This window comes from Hylaeus volcanicus, chromosome 7, assembly GCF_026283585.1.
Source record: "Hylaeus volcanicus isolate JK05 chromosome 7, UHH_iyHylVolc1.0_haploid, whole genome shotgun sequence".
Taxonomy (NCBI): domain Eukaryota; kingdom Metazoa; phylum Arthropoda; class Insecta; order Hymenoptera; family Colletidae; genus Hylaeus; species Hylaeus volcanicus.
Genome location: NC_071982.1, coordinates 7,456,199 through 7,471,557, shown reverse-complemented (window position 1 = coordinate 7,471,557; position 15,359 = coordinate 7,456,199). Strand labels below are relative to the sequence as shown.

At 37.5% G+C, this 15,359-nt stretch overlaps 4 protein-coding genes and 2 long non-coding RNA genes across 8 annotated transcripts in view; 5 read left to right on the top strand and 1 right to left on the bottom strand.

The window, feature by feature from the left end:
* Positions 1–4,158, top strand: part of LOC128880417 (arginine/serine-rich coiled-coil protein 2-like) — a 4,757-nt gene extending 599 nt beyond the window's left edge. The window contains exons 2-5 of the mRNA XM_054130475.1: positions 792–872; positions 2,260–2,372; positions 2,545–3,214; positions 3,437–4,158. Of these exons, the coding sequence (XP_053986450.1) occupies positions 792–872; positions 2,260–2,372; positions 2,545–3,214; positions 3,437–3,733 (1,161 nt within the window). The 3' untranslated portion in view covers positions 3,734–4,158. The remainder of the gene's footprint in view (positions 1–791; positions 873–2,259; positions 2,373–2,544; positions 3,215–3,436) is intronic.
* Positions 4,159–4,268: 110 nt separating this feature from the next.
* Positions 4,269–10,168, top strand: LOC128880413 (lisH domain-containing protein ARMC9-like). 2 transcript variants are annotated; one of them, XM_054130467.1, is made up of 16 exons: positions 4,269–4,944; positions 5,021–5,184; positions 5,269–5,398; positions 5,477–5,535; positions 5,790–6,020; positions 6,114–6,301; positions 6,374–6,704; positions 6,782–6,955; positions 7,162–7,410; positions 7,493–7,804; positions 7,881–8,008; positions 8,080–8,164; positions 8,241–8,473; positions 9,147–9,214; positions 9,652–9,682; positions 9,912–10,168. In XM_054130467.1, the coding sequence occupies exons 2-16, from the start codon at positions 5,140–5,142 to the stop codon at positions 10,018–10,020; spliced, it is 2,373 nt and encodes a 790-aa protein (XP_053986442.1). In that variant the 5' UTR covers positions 4,269–4,944; positions 5,021–5,139; the 3' UTR covers positions 10,021–10,168. The 2 variants fall into 2 exon arrangements, with proteins under 2 accessions (XP_053986442.1, XP_053986443.1); XM_054130468.1 differs by lacking the exons at positions 4,269–4,944; positions 5,021–5,184 and adding an exon at positions 5,621–5,705 and having other exon boundaries at positions 5,322–5,398.
* Positions 8,485–9,124, top strand: LOC128880421 (uncharacterized). The gene is made up of 2 exons (XM_054130480.1): positions 8,485–8,668; positions 8,732–9,124. The coding sequence occupies exons 1-2, from the start codon at positions 8,606–8,608 to the stop codon at positions 9,059–9,061; spliced, it is 393 nt and encodes a 130-aa protein (XP_053986455.1). The 5' UTR covers positions 8,485–8,605; the 3' UTR covers positions 9,062–9,124.
* A 34-nt stretch (positions 10,169–10,202) lies between the features above and the next one.
* Positions 10,203–14,031, bottom strand: LOC128880418 (prisilkin-39-like). 2 transcript variants are annotated; one of them, XM_054130476.1, is made up of 3 exons: positions 13,386–14,031; positions 11,561–11,615; positions 10,203–11,385 (listed from the first exon to the last, which is right to left on the bottom strand). In XM_054130476.1, the coding sequence occupies exons 1-3, from the start codon at positions 13,464–13,466 to the stop codon at positions 10,217–10,219; spliced, it is 1,305 nt and encodes a 434-aa protein (XP_053986451.1). In that variant the 5' UTR covers positions 13,467–14,031; the 3' UTR covers positions 10,203–10,216. The 2 variants fall into 2 exon arrangements, with proteins under 2 accessions (XP_053986451.1, XP_053986452.1); XM_054130477.1 differs by lacking the exon at positions 13,386–14,031 and adding an exon at positions 11,838–11,937.
* On the top strand, positions 12,496–15,356 carry LOC128880424 (uncharacterized). Its single transcript, XR_008457819.1, has 3 exons — positions 12,496–12,611; positions 14,700–15,152; positions 15,298–15,356. It is a non-coding gene; the product is annotated as an uncharacterized LOC128880424 (long non-coding RNA).
* Positions 12,642–13,482, top strand: LOC128880425 (uncharacterized). The gene is made up of 3 exons (XR_008457820.1): positions 12,642–12,777; positions 12,839–12,943; positions 13,007–13,482. It is a non-coding gene; the product is annotated as an uncharacterized LOC128880425 (long non-coding RNA).
* Positions 15,357–15,359: the final 3 nt, after the last annotated feature.

The window sequence follows — 15,359 nt, the reverse complement described above, 5'->3', positions numbered from 1 at the left end:
GTATGATCGAATTTCATAACCTATATTTAATTTTAATTCATTTGAAAATTTTCATCTAGATAATCATTTTGCATCTAAATTATTTGATTCGAATGGATGACAAATAAAAACAATGAGCAGCAATTACTATTTCCTCATTCCTTCAATTAAACGAATTTTGTATTCGTTTATCTCGATGTATGATCGAATTTCATAACCTATATTTAATTTTAATTCATTTGAAAGTGTTCATCTAGATAATCATTTTGCATCTGAATTATTTGATTCGAATGGATGACAAATAAAAACAATGAGTAGCAATTACTATTTCCTCATTCCTTCAATTAAACGAATTTTGTATTCGTTTATTTCGATGTATGATCGAATTTCATAACCTATATTTAATTTTAATTCATTTGAAAATTTTCATCTAGATAATTATTTTGCTTATCTCTGATATCATAACATGATTACGAGATTGATATAGATGATATGATTCGTATATAGATGCGTTGCATACAATCTTTCATTGTAAAGATCACCCATTATTTATTATAATATATCTATAAACACATTCAAAGATTCTATTCTTTACTAGCAATTCATAGACAATTCGTAGAACATTTCAAGCTATAGTATTCTAAAAAAATAAAATACATAATGAACACATAGTTTGTTGCACATAGTTATGCATAATTGAAGTTTTTGTTTTAGGATTATTATTAGTAATAAGCATTTAATATCCATAATGTACGAGGAGTTTGTGGCTTGTAGATTATTTAATGTTTTGCTGTGAATATTGTGTTTCAAAGATGCCGTATGAAACGCACAATGATGCCAGCAAAAGGGCCAGCGACGCCAACTATGATCCGGTGCAAATGGACATGAGTGAGGTACAGTGAAACCGAATGTTTGCAAACGCTTATTTATAGTATTAAGTAAGCAACGTTACAACAATTACTACGAAGATACCATGATGACTTTATGGGGGCTGTATGTACATGTAGGGTCATACGCTTGTTATATAAAAGGTCTTGATTTGTAGAGGTCATGTCAAAACTGCATAAATCAAAGTAATTGTACATAGCACTTTTATCACACCTTTGCATTAAACTCCAGAAGGAAATTCGGAAGAAATTATTTTCAATGAAGATAGAGATTCACAATGGCTTTACCTACATAAACTAATTCTTTAATCACCTTAAGATGAGAGGACCACCTATGTAGACGTAATATAATGTACATAATACAATGATAAAATGAGTTTTGTTAGATCAATGATTTTCAATTCAAAGGTAAAACGAATAAATCATTGTATTTTTACATTGTATTTTTACATTGTATTGCTATAATGTATTGCACATTCTTTTTTTTTTTTGTATTGTAATACCATTTTCCGATAAATTATTTTATATTCGAAATTTCAAGAATTTAAGACATGACCTTAAAGCCTGAATAATAATAATCGCGTGGCAGAGAAAATGAGGGTAGAGATTGAGATATTTAAACTTTAAATAATAAGTAAATGGGAATAGTGCCATTTCGTGAGAAAATATTAACACGTAGCTCTGTTGGTAATACATGATACAATATCTACGCACCTCGGCAAGGTCTATGCTGTGTGAGGGTCTTTCAAGACTACCCCAAGTCCTATTCGGAAGACAGAGGTGAGTAGAGGAAGCTGGAAGAAGGTAACACTAACAAAAAATCAACCATCAAAGATACCACATGTACAAACACTCGGGTAATAACTAACTGCTAAAGCAGATAAATATGAAGGGCCCTCATATTCCAATTTTCTCTTTTATACGGTGGTTGTTCCATGTTGATTCCATTCTTCTACCAGATATTAACTGGATACACGATTTACAATGAAGTTTGAATACAAATTTCTATGTAAAAAAACTTTTGTATCAAGTACAACCAAGGATGTGAACAAAATTTGTATTGCGCAGTTTATTTAAATTACTAGCGTTAAGTACGTTAAACATTAGGATTCATCCTAATACTGTGATTAGAAGAAATGCTAAACTCAATATTTGGACACACTGAAATTTGTTGGCTCTGAAACTCTCTGTTGTCGTATTATACATAATTAGATACATAATTAGAACTAGAAGCCTTAAAATTTCAGTGGTCGAAACATTGGTGTTTACTAAATTGAGGGTGCTAAATACATGATTTGTAATATAGTTCTGGCAATGTAAATTGAACTTTATGTTTCGTTTAATAGAGTGGACGAAAAGTGTATAGTAACACGTCTTGTTTTTCTTTCTTTAGGAGAGCAACAACAACAATTCGTCCAGGGAGTCTAGTAGCGAACGCGCGAATAGCCCAGTGACGCAGACAAGGACAGAATCGTCCCGTACATTACCTTCCCCCTCAGACCAGAGGTGAGCTGGTTTGTTTACAATCGTATATTCCTCCGAACTTGATGCACTCTCGTCGGCTATTCTTACTTATAAGAGAAATTTGCAACATACTTACCACATAATATTTCCCATACATACAGAATAATAATACGAATCTGTGTGGTATACCCTGCAGAACGTAATCGTTTTACAGGCGATCTGATCATGAAAATTATACAGCGAACTCGAAAGAGGACCAGAAACGAGGAGATAGATCCGAGCGTAGTAAACACACGAGCGACAAAGGACGTCGGTCGTCGTACGACGACAGGAGGCAACGGGAGAGTAGTCACAGAGACAGAGAGACAAAAAGGAGCAGAGACGACGACAGAAAGTCTCGTGACGATGACAAGAAGAAGGAAAAGAGTTCTTTGGGTTCCAGCAGGGAGGAGAAGACCGACGACAGAGAAAAGAGCCGCGACGACAGGAGGGATCGGAATCGCGACAGAAGCGACAGGGACAGAGACAGACGCAGAGACAGGGACAGAGATCGAGATCGTCGACATTCTAGGGACGATAGGACCAAAGATCGGCACAGGGACGATCGATCTACCTACCACAAAGAAAAGGATCGTACACGGTCGAGGTCGAGATCCAGAGATCGTGCTCCGCCGCCTTTTAGAACGATGAGCTACAGAGAAGAGAAGAGCAGAAATAAACTGGCTCAATTAGAGAAATTAGGAATCGAATTGAAAGCGCCCGAAGGCGATGCTCCCATACCTGGTGTTCAGAGCGAACAGAATTATTACAATCCACTTGCAACGGCGTCGCAAGGAAAGTACGCGGAGCAAATACAGAAGAGGAAACTTTTGTGGGCGAATAAGGTGGATATTATTATCGTAAATTGTAAAGAATTAACGCGTTCACTGCCAGACTAATAATCACGAAAATTCCTACGAGAAATTTTGTTCGACGCATCGCTTTCAGAATTAATTTATTTATTTCTCGGTGAAAATGGCGGTCAACGTGTTAAGCGAGAATTCTTGTATTCATCTTGTATTCATCTTGTATTCATTTTGTATTCATCCTGTAATTTGTATTCGTAGTCAAAGCAAGACGAGTGCAAAACGTCCACGGCAGCCTCTACTGCTAACACGTGGGTAGGCACCACGTTCACTCACGATCAGGATGGAAAAGTAACGGCGAAATTTAAACGATTAATGGGTATAAAGGACGATTTACCAGCCACTCCCGCGGCAGGCGCGAAGCCTGATATATTAAAGAAACAAGAAGAAATGTTTAACAATATGGAGCAGCAATACGAAGTAGCACGCGCTACTACACACACGCAGCGTGGCGTTGGCCTCGGCTACGCCACCGGTGGTTACCAGTTTCCACGATAAAAGTACAATAAAATTTTCCAAATGTTAAGTTACGATTAAACGCCAGCCACCGGCGCGACATATGTTTTGTTTGTTGGTTTTGCGGTCTCGTCAGGTCGATTGCAAAACAGAGTTTCATTTCAAAGTCGTTATATATAGTGACTATATAGATATAGCTTACGAAACGAACGCCCGAATGATCTTGTTAGCGTTATGTAATTATATTGTAAACATTGAAAATAAATTTGTTAAGATTCCAAGGGGGACTCGGTGCTCTCGACTCGACTATCATCCCCGATTAGTTTTTGGTCACGGGACAGTGAAAGAGATTATGTGTTTCGCAGCGTCGTTTATGTAATTGTATGTATGCTGTATGTACAAAGACTAGGTACATCGATTGAGATGACATTTCCTTTTTTTAAATAAATATCAAATGATTCTTGCAACCTTTCCTTCATTTCTTCCTGTGTCGATTCCTCCAGTTTGATATATGTATAATTCTGAATCGTACTTGTGTAGATATCTTTTATGGATTCTATCACGTGTATTGTATACATTTCTCTAATAACGACAGGAAAATAGACAATTTTCTATTTATAACATTGCTTATACCTAGATTAGGTATTTTCATCGTCGACCTTGATGCAATAACAATAACAAATGTTTGAACATTTTCCAAAGAAGGAAAGGAGACAAACATGTGGGCTAACTTCAGATTTATTTAGATTTATTCGAAGCCTAGTATTTTGAATGCTCTGAATGCTCCCAATTTGTTTATAATTTTTCAACTGAAAATTATATAAACCTTAATCTTTCGATCATAACCCTACAGCAATGCTGATGACTGCCGGATCGATATACCATTTCTAATGAATATTTTACGAGGCAGATTAGCAAATTATTTTGACCCAATAAATATTAACTATATCCATAATTTGACATTATCAACGTAGAAAACACATTCTTCTATTAAATATGCGAATGAAAACGCTATGAATCGCTTAGTAAAATAGCAATGTATTTGCATAAAATCAATTTTATGGAAGGCGATATCCTCGCCGTGATTGCTCGTGAAACGCAACAAAATATAGTCTTCTAGAAATAATTTTAACTTTCTGTTTATTCGGATTCATATAATATCGCATGATTGTTTATAAAAAGCAAAAATAAAAATGGATACGAGTTACACAATGGACCAAATGGACAACAAGGACTTGAGACTTGTTCATCAGGTATACTTTAACATCTACTGTTTACTTTTATTTAATTATTTAAACTGAATAAAAATTTTGGTATAGTTTCTCGTAGAACACAATTTCGAAGACACTGCTGGGACATTGATAGCAGAAGCTGCGACAAAGGGGTTGACAAATTTTCCAGTAGATTTAAAAACTAATGTTAAAGCTTACACACACTCTTGCCAGTGTATGATATCGAGTTACGAGTCGGGAGACTGGAAAACATTTTTTAAGGTACAATGAAAGTATTTCGTTGAACCGTGTGGAGTTCTGTTGAACTGTACAGTTTCTAACGTAAGAAACACTTGTTGATTTCAGTTGTGGAACTTGTTGGTGCCTGAAGATGCTAAGCAAACGAGAGCTTATAAAATTTTGACCTTGAATTTACATGTACATTTTACAATGTTACCTAAACGTATGTTACTTTCGTATAAATATAAAGAAAAAGGTAAATTTCTATCGCAGAATATTTGAATGTTTACGAGGGTGCCCATTTATGTTAATGCTTATTTTTACAATTGTTTAGATAAAATGCAGGATAATTCTACAACATCTTTAAGTCAACAAGTATTAGAGCATGATGAGGTGATTTCAATAATAATCCTAGTATAATAGATTTTAGTTTATTTTAGTTATCCTGTTTTTACTCATTATATCTTTTCTGTTAAAGGAACTTCGATTATCTTGATACATTGTTGTAATTTGTCCAATTATTTTATACGAATCCTTTGTTTTTAATTTCAATTATGACAAATGTATGTAAAAAACTCTAAGATTAATAATGTAAACGACCAAACCGAGGTGTACTCATAGTAATCGATTTAACATTAATAACACAGAATTTTATGACCGAATTAGAGAAGAATATGAACGATAGCATGAAAGAGTTGTGCGAATTTTTAAACACGACTGGCAAAGAATTAGAAAACGATATGGAATTACGACCCTTTTTCGCGTTACCCTTTATCGAGGATCCGTGCACAGAACCATCTCTCGCTAAAATATTTGAGAAAAGTTGGATAGACGAAGTAACAGAAGGCTTGCATCTGTTTCTTAAGAAATATAAACCTGTAAGTTTATATACGGTACAGTACACTGAAATAATAATTACTTAGTGAAATCGTATGCGTAAAATGTTTTATAAAAGTTTATTCGATTTTAAGAATTTCAGCGAAACAGACTCGAATAGAATGTCTGCTGAGCAAAAGGATTCTATTACGAGGAAAACAACTAGATACAAAAATGTGCCAATCATACCAAACGACAGAAATATTCCAGTGTTTTTGGAGAACAGCAAAGTCGAAGAGGAATATACTTTAACAGACGATACAAAGTATAATCAGGAGTCAAAGTACAGGATACGTATAATATTGTATTAACATAATAAAGATGTAATGTTTATATTTGCTCATTTTTATTATAGAAGTATGCAGACAGTACTGATGAATTTCACTACGGAAGAAATGCATTCATCGCAATTGATTAGATGTAACAAGAAGCTAATGCAGCGTACTCAAGAATTAGCTATGACGAAAGCTCATTTATCCAACGTTCATTTCAATTACGAAAAATTAAAAGCAAGATTTCACAAACTGCACGCTGATTACCATAAACTGATGAGCATCGCGAGAGTATTAACGACCGCTTTAGAAAATTCGGTTAAGGGTCAGACTGTCGACTTCCAAGCTATGCTGGAAACTTGCATCAAGATCTTTCCAGATTTGTTTAATCAAAATATAAAGGATACTTCGTATGTAAGTAACAGCTGTGCACAGTTGCGTTAATCATTCGTGTATGAATATAATGTTTTATTTATCATATGTGCTGCCAGTGCTCCTCGGAGTTGCTGTTGGATAAATCTCGTTCAGATATGAAAATGATCGAACATACTATGCCATACGTTGCATCTGTACCACCGAAATTATTGAATTTTAAAAAAATCAAGCTACATCTGATAAACGGAAGTATCAAAACAAAACTGTTTCTCTTGCAAGCGTTACGAAGGGTAAGGCGATGAGTAGACTGCGGATTTTTATGCATTCGTAGGAAATTTATAGGAAAATCCACACGGTATGCAATAATATAAAAATGATTCAAGTTTCATTTTGTTAGGTACACAAACATTTTATTTTGCATAAAGATCCGCAGTCTTAACAATAAGCGTTTAATGGTTTCTAAGATGTTAACATGAAAGTTACGTCGCTTTCTCAGAAAATAACGCTTAGCCAGCCTGGGGAAAGAGACGAAGCAGTGCACGAATATATAAGCAGAGACTTGCTAGGCCTTCACGGTCAAATTGCCAGCTACAAAGGCAAATCTATCCTCCCGTACTTATTGACACCAGACAACATCATCATGCCGCATCCTCTACAGCAATCAACAACGAGATTGTTGAATGCTCTAGCATCGTTCAGATGCGGACGAGATTACTTGTCGTGCGATCCTACCGTCGTTGACGTGGTATGTTGAGTCGTTAAGGAAATGTAAGTTCGTCTTGCTGCCGATAATTAAGATTATAGGACAAATAGGAAAACTATTATAGGTATGCAATTGCCTGAAGAATACCTGCGATAACGACGTAGATACGTTTACTTGTAACATGATGATCGCGATGCTGCAGAAATTGTCTGTACGCAAACAGCAGAGAATCTATATGATCGAGAATGGATTGGTGGAGTGGATAATTCATCATTTGCACGATCAATGTCGCATCATGGACTCTTATCGATTGGAGTACGCGGTGGCACTTTTAATGAATTTGTCGTTACATCAAATAGCTCAAAGGAGAGCGTCCACGATGGCTGCTCTGCTTATTACAACGTTAACCGATTTACTCGTAATGGACCACGCGTCTGTACGTGCACCAAGTGACATAGTTTGTCTCGTGGAGGTCAGAGTATAGATTCTCATGCTGCATATATGATATTTAGGCTTTGCCGTACGTTAACGGAGCGTTGAATAACTTCTTGACGAATCGCACGATTAACGAGGAAGCGAAAAGGTTGAAGTTTTCATCCCTGTTGGAACAGTATGGCAGACATAAGGATGGAGAAGTGAGGTAATATTTTTCGTGTGTTATACATAGAATTTGTATTATTTGAAAGTTTGATACGGTGTAATAAATGGTAGGAAACACTTGGATCATATTTTGAAGATACACAGAGGCGAGATCACCATTGAAACAGAAATTGAAGAAATGGCGGATAACGATAGTGTAAGTAATAATATATGAAGCAACTTTCTTACTTACTTACTTACTTACTAATGTTTAATAATAATACCTGTTGTAGGAAGAGTATGACGTTTTAGAAAATGAGTTGGAAGAAAATGACCCAGTAACAAATAATTATGGCGAATTATGTGGCGAATCGTTACTCGCATCTTGTTACACCGTAAAAGTTTTTCGAGAAAAGGAATCGACTTCTAACGCATCATTGTTCAAAGAATATAAAACAGTGTGCGACGAACAAGAAATGCAAACTTTACGTCACGAATACGCATCGTTTGGGAAACATTTGTCAAGGTATTATACATGTAGTATCTTCGTTACGGATTTCTTTTTTTATTGTTTATTATACATTAATAATTCTTGCGTCGTGTTGTAAGAAGAAAGCATGAGTCGAAGATTAGAAACAATTACGCAGTACAGGATTCTATGAAAAAGACACGCTTAAATTCGAAATTACAAGTGCACAAATTAGTTCCTTCCTCGTTCAAGGTATTTAAAGAAAGAATACATTCTCGATGAATATATCGTATTAAAATTCATAACGTCTTCAAGGATCATGCTAGTAGAAACAGTACAAATGGAAAACGGAATTTCCCAGACAACGTAACGAATAGCTTGGAGAGTTCTGAATCTCTGATCGAGAATTATACACAAATCGAATCGAGCTCTCATTTGAACATTTTGAAAATCTTTACCGAAACAAAATTGCCCGAACTCGATGTAAACATACCGAATAGGAGACACAGATGCTCGAAAAGTAAACACTTGAAAGTATCAAGAGATAGGGGGAATTCTGTTAAAAAAGACTTTGACGAGAGCGCTGTGTGTTTGTACGAAAATCAATCCTCCAAGTTCGTTGTTATTTTAGTTAAACAAGTATAACGCAACGAAAGTAAACGCGACATAGTTTAATAACTATGTTTACTTATTTCTCTTTGTCATAAAATTAATATAATTTTGTGTCTAGGAGGAGCAGCAAAACGACCGTAGCATCGTCGACTCTCTTAGAAGTTGGAAACGAAGCTGAATCGACAGGTACATAGATTAATTCTTCGTTAAGAAAACGATGTACAGCAATTAGTTGCTTTTCTCAAAAATTTCTAAACGTCTCGCATTCTTTCCACGTTTGTCGTGTCATTTGTAAAAACCGTTTCCGAGATAAGTCGCAAGTAGTGAAAGCTCTACGACTTTCTCCCGAAGGTATATTTGGTCGTAATCTCGGGAAAACTAGAGCAAGCGAATGAAAGTGACGAAGGCTCGTCTGACATATATAAATAATGCATGTCGCGGCGAACACGAAGGTAATTAATTAATTAAGAGAAAAAGAAAAGGGAAAGACATTTGTCAGAGTAACTTAACGTTTTCCAGTAAAAGTTCTTACGTGGAGTTTTACCGTTTCACGATATTTTTAATTGTTTAAGGAATCACTAATACGCGATGTTAATAACTTTGTCGAATTCGTTCTGTTTCAGTGATGCAGAAGTTGAGCAGTATAGCGTCGTTGTGAGTCAAGGTTTTAGCGTCGAACGCACCGAGTGATTTTGAAATTTTGTGCACGTATTATTGCATCGCATAATCATGCATGTTATATATATTTTTATAACGGGATTCGAACCCCTTTTATATAGTACGAGCTTTCAAATAAATGATATATTTTGTTGGCCGTTACTACATTCTTCTAATATCGTAAATCGTTTCACGTATCGTTCAGAATTAGAACATTTGTTTGTAGGAACATCGAGAACGCCGTAAGCGATAATATTTCGTGGATAGAGGAGCCCCAAGTCGATAGCGAGGAAGCCTTTTTACCGAAGCCAAAGCTTCCACGCACGCCGCCATAACTGAAACCTTTTCTATCGGAAGAATTAAGTTTAGAAGGATTAAGAAGGACGCATATGTAACGCGCTGCTTGTGGATTATTTAAATAACTTTATTTTAAACAACATAACGATTATGCCATTGGTCAACGTTAAATATTCGTTTAATAAATATGTACAAAATATAACATGTTCATCACACTCGGTCACATAGGAAACGTTAATAAAAACCGGAGTACATGCTCCCATGGCCAGGAATGTAGCCACTACTGCTTCGGTATCTTCGAAGCATAGGGCTGGGACCATCAGCGTAGCTATTGCCACTGAAACTGCTGTGCAAACTCGACATCGAGGGATAACTAAGCAGAGAACTGCTCGGGTAGCTCATGAAGCTCGGCTTGCTCTTGTAACTCGAGGCGATTTTGTTCAGATACGACGGTCCACCGAGATAAGCTTGACCGCCATAGCTACTGCTCGGTCTGCTATCTTTCAGCGCTGCTACCTTGCCCTTTCCGTAGTTGGCGAATAAATAATCAGCGTCTTGGTCTTTCGAGAGGTAATTCAGACCCGCTCCTGGAGCGTAATCGCCCATGAATTTGTTATATTTACTATATTTGCCCGAGCTGTAAAGACCAGAGCTTCCACGGATGCTACTATAAGGGCTGCTCGACGAGCTCGTTACGTACCCAGGAGATGGGAACTCGCGTCCCATGCTCCCATGGTTTCCACGTATGTAACGCGTGTCAGAGTGAAGGGGATAACCCTCGCTGGGGTACTTGTTACTTCCTCCGATTCCAAACATACCCTCCTTGTGCTTCCCGAACGAGTAATCACTGCCAGCCGCGTTGAACAAGCTCGTAGGTTCTCTGTTGAAGGATTGCTCGCCATCCATGTATCCTCCAGGTGCGTGACCTCTGAACGCATCTCCAGAATATTCTCTGTAAGCAGAACCTTCGGGAGCTATCTCGGAGAAGCTCCCTGCGATGGACGCGCCAGGCAGACTGTCCGTGAACTTCATGTAGGCAGAGTTCTTGTGCTTATTGCTGGAGAACTGACTAAAGTCGGAGCCAGCTTGATCGTTGCTGTGCGTATAAGCGTCAAACGTGGAATCGCCGTTGTTAGCGTTGGTATAACCGTCGAAGGAGGACTGTACAGGGTCGTTCCCGAAGTAGGAACTGGTACCGCTGCTGGAGAACCCTTGGAAACCACTGTCGTGGGAGCTCGGAGAGAAACCACTGTATGTGTTGGCTCTTAAACTCTCCTCGAGGTTTCCTTGACTCCTGCTGTTGGTGTGTCCACTGCTACCAGCGGAGTAGAAATCCGTTGTGTCCCTGTGGCCGTCTTTGATGGTGTTGTAGTCGTAATTAGCGTCACCTCTGACCGAGTAGCCTGTGACGAAGCAAAAGGAAGAATGTAGAAGAATGGAAGTGTACGGAGAATGTTTGTTGTCAGTGTAAGTTGAAGGCTTGAAGATAAGCTAAATATCTATTATATATCATTTCAAATAAGGAATGTTAATCAGTAACGAATCTTTTTCTTTTTCATGTGAAATGGTGATACATACTGGTGGTAGGCGATTCCCCGCGGACCAGCAAGACGCAGCCGAAGATTACTGAACTCTGGAAGTAGAATAGTTTCACCATAAATGAATAATCACACAGAGGAATCTAATTGGACTATTAAACCCTAGCAGTGTTAACTAAAGTTACTTAGAAATGCCAACACTCTGCGCTTTTTCTTGAAAGCTATCTGTAGCGATGAACAAATGGAAAATGTTATAAAATTCCAACTCTTTTATTTCAGACATCCGAGACGAACGACAAAATTGCAATTTTACTCACGAGCGAAATTATTTTCGCCATGGCAATGTCTGGATTTGTTTCAACGAATAATTGTTTCACAATCGGACCAGAGGGTTTCTTTACCAAATTGATACTACACACATACTGGCACGGGAATCTGCTCCTTACTGTTTTATACTCCTAGGAATCCCTCCTCGGCCACAAAAAGGTAAAAGCGATCTTGATGCGCACATACTGATAGGACATTGGTTGGTACTCGACCATACAGAGCAGGGAGAAAGAGTCAACCTGATTTAACTCTTCACTTTTACGGGGAAAGCAATGGGTCAGTCGTGCGTCTGACTATTCAGTGAACTACGAGGAACATGACCTACCTAGACGCAATTAGACTTTTTAATAGACAAAGAAAAATGTCCCTTTCACGGAGCACTACCAGCCGACGTTGAAACGTAACTTTGAACTTATCATTACATGGCGCCGTAATAAGTGCCGCTATAACTACTGTAATCCTACAGGCGAGCTCCCCTCCTTTCCGTACGAGAATACAGGTCATTCGAGTGCTCCAGATTGGAATGAGATGCAGTTTTTAATTGACAAATTTTAATTGACTCCATGAAGCGATCTTAAGTGTATTATAGAGTCTTGGAATGCCTTGATTTCTATCCTTCATCATTGTCAAAGTCAACATATGTATATTTGTTACAGACTTTCCTTTGTCGAGGAATAAGTCATTCTAATGCTCCAGATTAGAACAAGACGCATTAATTGACAAATTTCAATCAACTCCATCGAGTGATCATGAGTGTATTATAGGTAATACCCTGATTTACATGCTTTATCATTGTCAAGGTCAACATATGTATATTTGTTACAGACTTTCCTTTGTCGAGGAATAAGTCATTCTAATGCTCCAGATTAGAACAAGACGCATTAATTGACAAATTTCAATCAACTCCATCGAGTGATCATGAATGTATAGGTAATACCCTGATTTACATGCTTCATTATTGTCAAGGTCAACATATGTATATTTGTTACAGACTTTCCTTTGTCGAGGAATAAGTCATTCTAATGCTCCAGATTAGAACAAGACGCATTAATTGACAAATTTCAATCAACTCCATCGAATGATCATGAGTGTACAGGTAATACTCTGATTCATATGCTTTATCAAGGCCAACATATATATATATATATATTTGTTACAGGCAACTTTCCTTTGTTGGGGAGAAACACAGCGAAAGAAGACAAACGACGTTACGTACACTCGAAGATTGCGACTACAATTATGGGAATGAAGAATTCCCATAATTCCATCGTTATCTTCTTATTATGTTTACTTTTACACTCGCTGGATAGGATTACTGTTTATAAACGATGAAAAACGAGTAGACAAGATACTCTTTAACGAACCGTGTGGCGATATCGCGGGATGTTTAAGGTCAGCCTACTTAAAACACGACGTGTTTCTATTTTAAAGCGCAGTCATAGAAAATGCCCGAGAAGATCTCACTCGAAGATCGAAATTTGTAAACATCGGAAAGAACGCTCTGCTCGGTTTACATCCCGCATAAAACGCACGGGTACCTTGAATACCAATCGCCTTTCGTCTGGAAGAAAGTTTCGCGGAGCTTCCTCAAAAATCCAGCGAATCTTGGACATTTGCATTTCGGTTGGATCGAACGTCGTGATTATAGATAGAAATTCGATAGACCACGACAGTTAATGGATATTAATCTTAATCTGTAACTGCGTACGCATAGAATTTTAATGTGCAAACGGAGGTGCGAAGTTTCAGTATATATAGACTTTATTTTATCACGAGTAGTCTCGGTTCAGCCTGAGTGCGCGCCGAGTTCTCAGAAACCTTGCCTGGCATGCATAGATTAAGATTAAACGAGTTTGACATTCGTAAAAGGTGGATACATTCGCGGAAATGGCTGACAAAGCGAACACCGAGGCAGTGACCTCGAACGATCGAAACGGTACTGGATGCGGATCGTGAACAACGCAGAAGTATGATTGCATGTTGCACAGGAGACACGAAAGCCGGAATGACGCTGCGTATGCACCCTTGTCATTACCTTTCGCAATGCTTTCTACTTTCCGTGCACGAGCGTCATTAAAACGTACGTCGACCGTGTCGCAAACAGGTGAATTCGAATACGTTAATGACAATGACCTAGGATACTCATTGGTCGTCTTCCTCGCGTACGCAGCTAGTATGCGAAGGAGAAAATCCTTCGAGGAAAATTTAAACAATTAAACGAATATATAGCAGAGCTTACGTTAATCTTTTTGGTAAACGAGAAATTTAATGAAATTTTGCTAATTGATTCGCGTTCCTGTTACTAAAATCAAGTATGGAAATATGTTATCTAAGTGGTGCAGCATGAAATATCCTTGAAAGTTTAGACTTCGAGTAATAATTCAACTTCCTTTATTACAACATTTGGAATGCTCTGATTTCTATGCTTTATAATTGTCAAGGTTAACATATGTGTATTTGTTACAGACTTTCCTTTGTCAAAGAATAAGTCATTTTAATGCTCCAGATTAGAACAAGACGCATTAATTGACAAATTTCAATCAACTCCATCGAGTGATCATGAATGTACAGGTAATACCCTGATTTCCATGCTTTACCATTGTCAAGGCATATATACAACATATGTATATTTGTATATATGTACATTTTATATCACTTGTCTCATAAAGGTTGGTGTATAATACTAATATCGAAACAAAATTGGTCTTATAATGTATAAATAACTGTTTTATTCTCGAGACAGTTACATCAAATAATAAAATTTTAATAAACAGCCTGATACAAGAGATATAAAATTTAATTTATAATTGATTCTATTATCAGTAACTATCTCTTTTATTGTATTGTTCAAGGGCCCCTTTTCGATCTCTACCACGAATACAACCAGCAATTATACGCGTCCTTATCCAAGGGGTCATCGCGAGATCGCTAAATGGTAAAAGTTGCGCGTAACAACGTGTAGCGTTAGTCGATACGCAGAAAGTAAAATGAAAATGGAAAGTGGACGTTAAACTAATTCCAAACGGACGCCTCTTCGACGTCGGTGAATATAAATCATTGCGTGCGCGAACGATACGCCAAGACAACGCGATGCGTTGCTTCTCTGTTAACTATGTACTTTTTCTTTCGCTAATTCGACGAAGAAACTCCGTTCAGGAATCCAATGAAAACGCTCGAAGCGTGCGACGTCGAAGATAGGATTAACGAAAGAATGCGGTGCATTTGATAAACAAGGGCCAGTTAGGCGCCTGCAGATGTGTTACACTTTCGAGGCAAGAAGAATTTCTGCTGCGAAAGTGGAAGAGGTATGCAGTAATACCAGTTGTCGTATCCCTAATATTCCCTTAATGCGACGACCGATTGCTTTGGAATCGTAATTAGACGAACTCCTCAATTTCGCAGTAATCGAAGAGAAAAGAGTCTTTTCAAAAGACAAAATTGGGTTTGCAGGGATCTCTTTGTGGAGTACAGAACAAATCTCTTGTTTTCTGCAAGAGGCCAAGGATTAATTT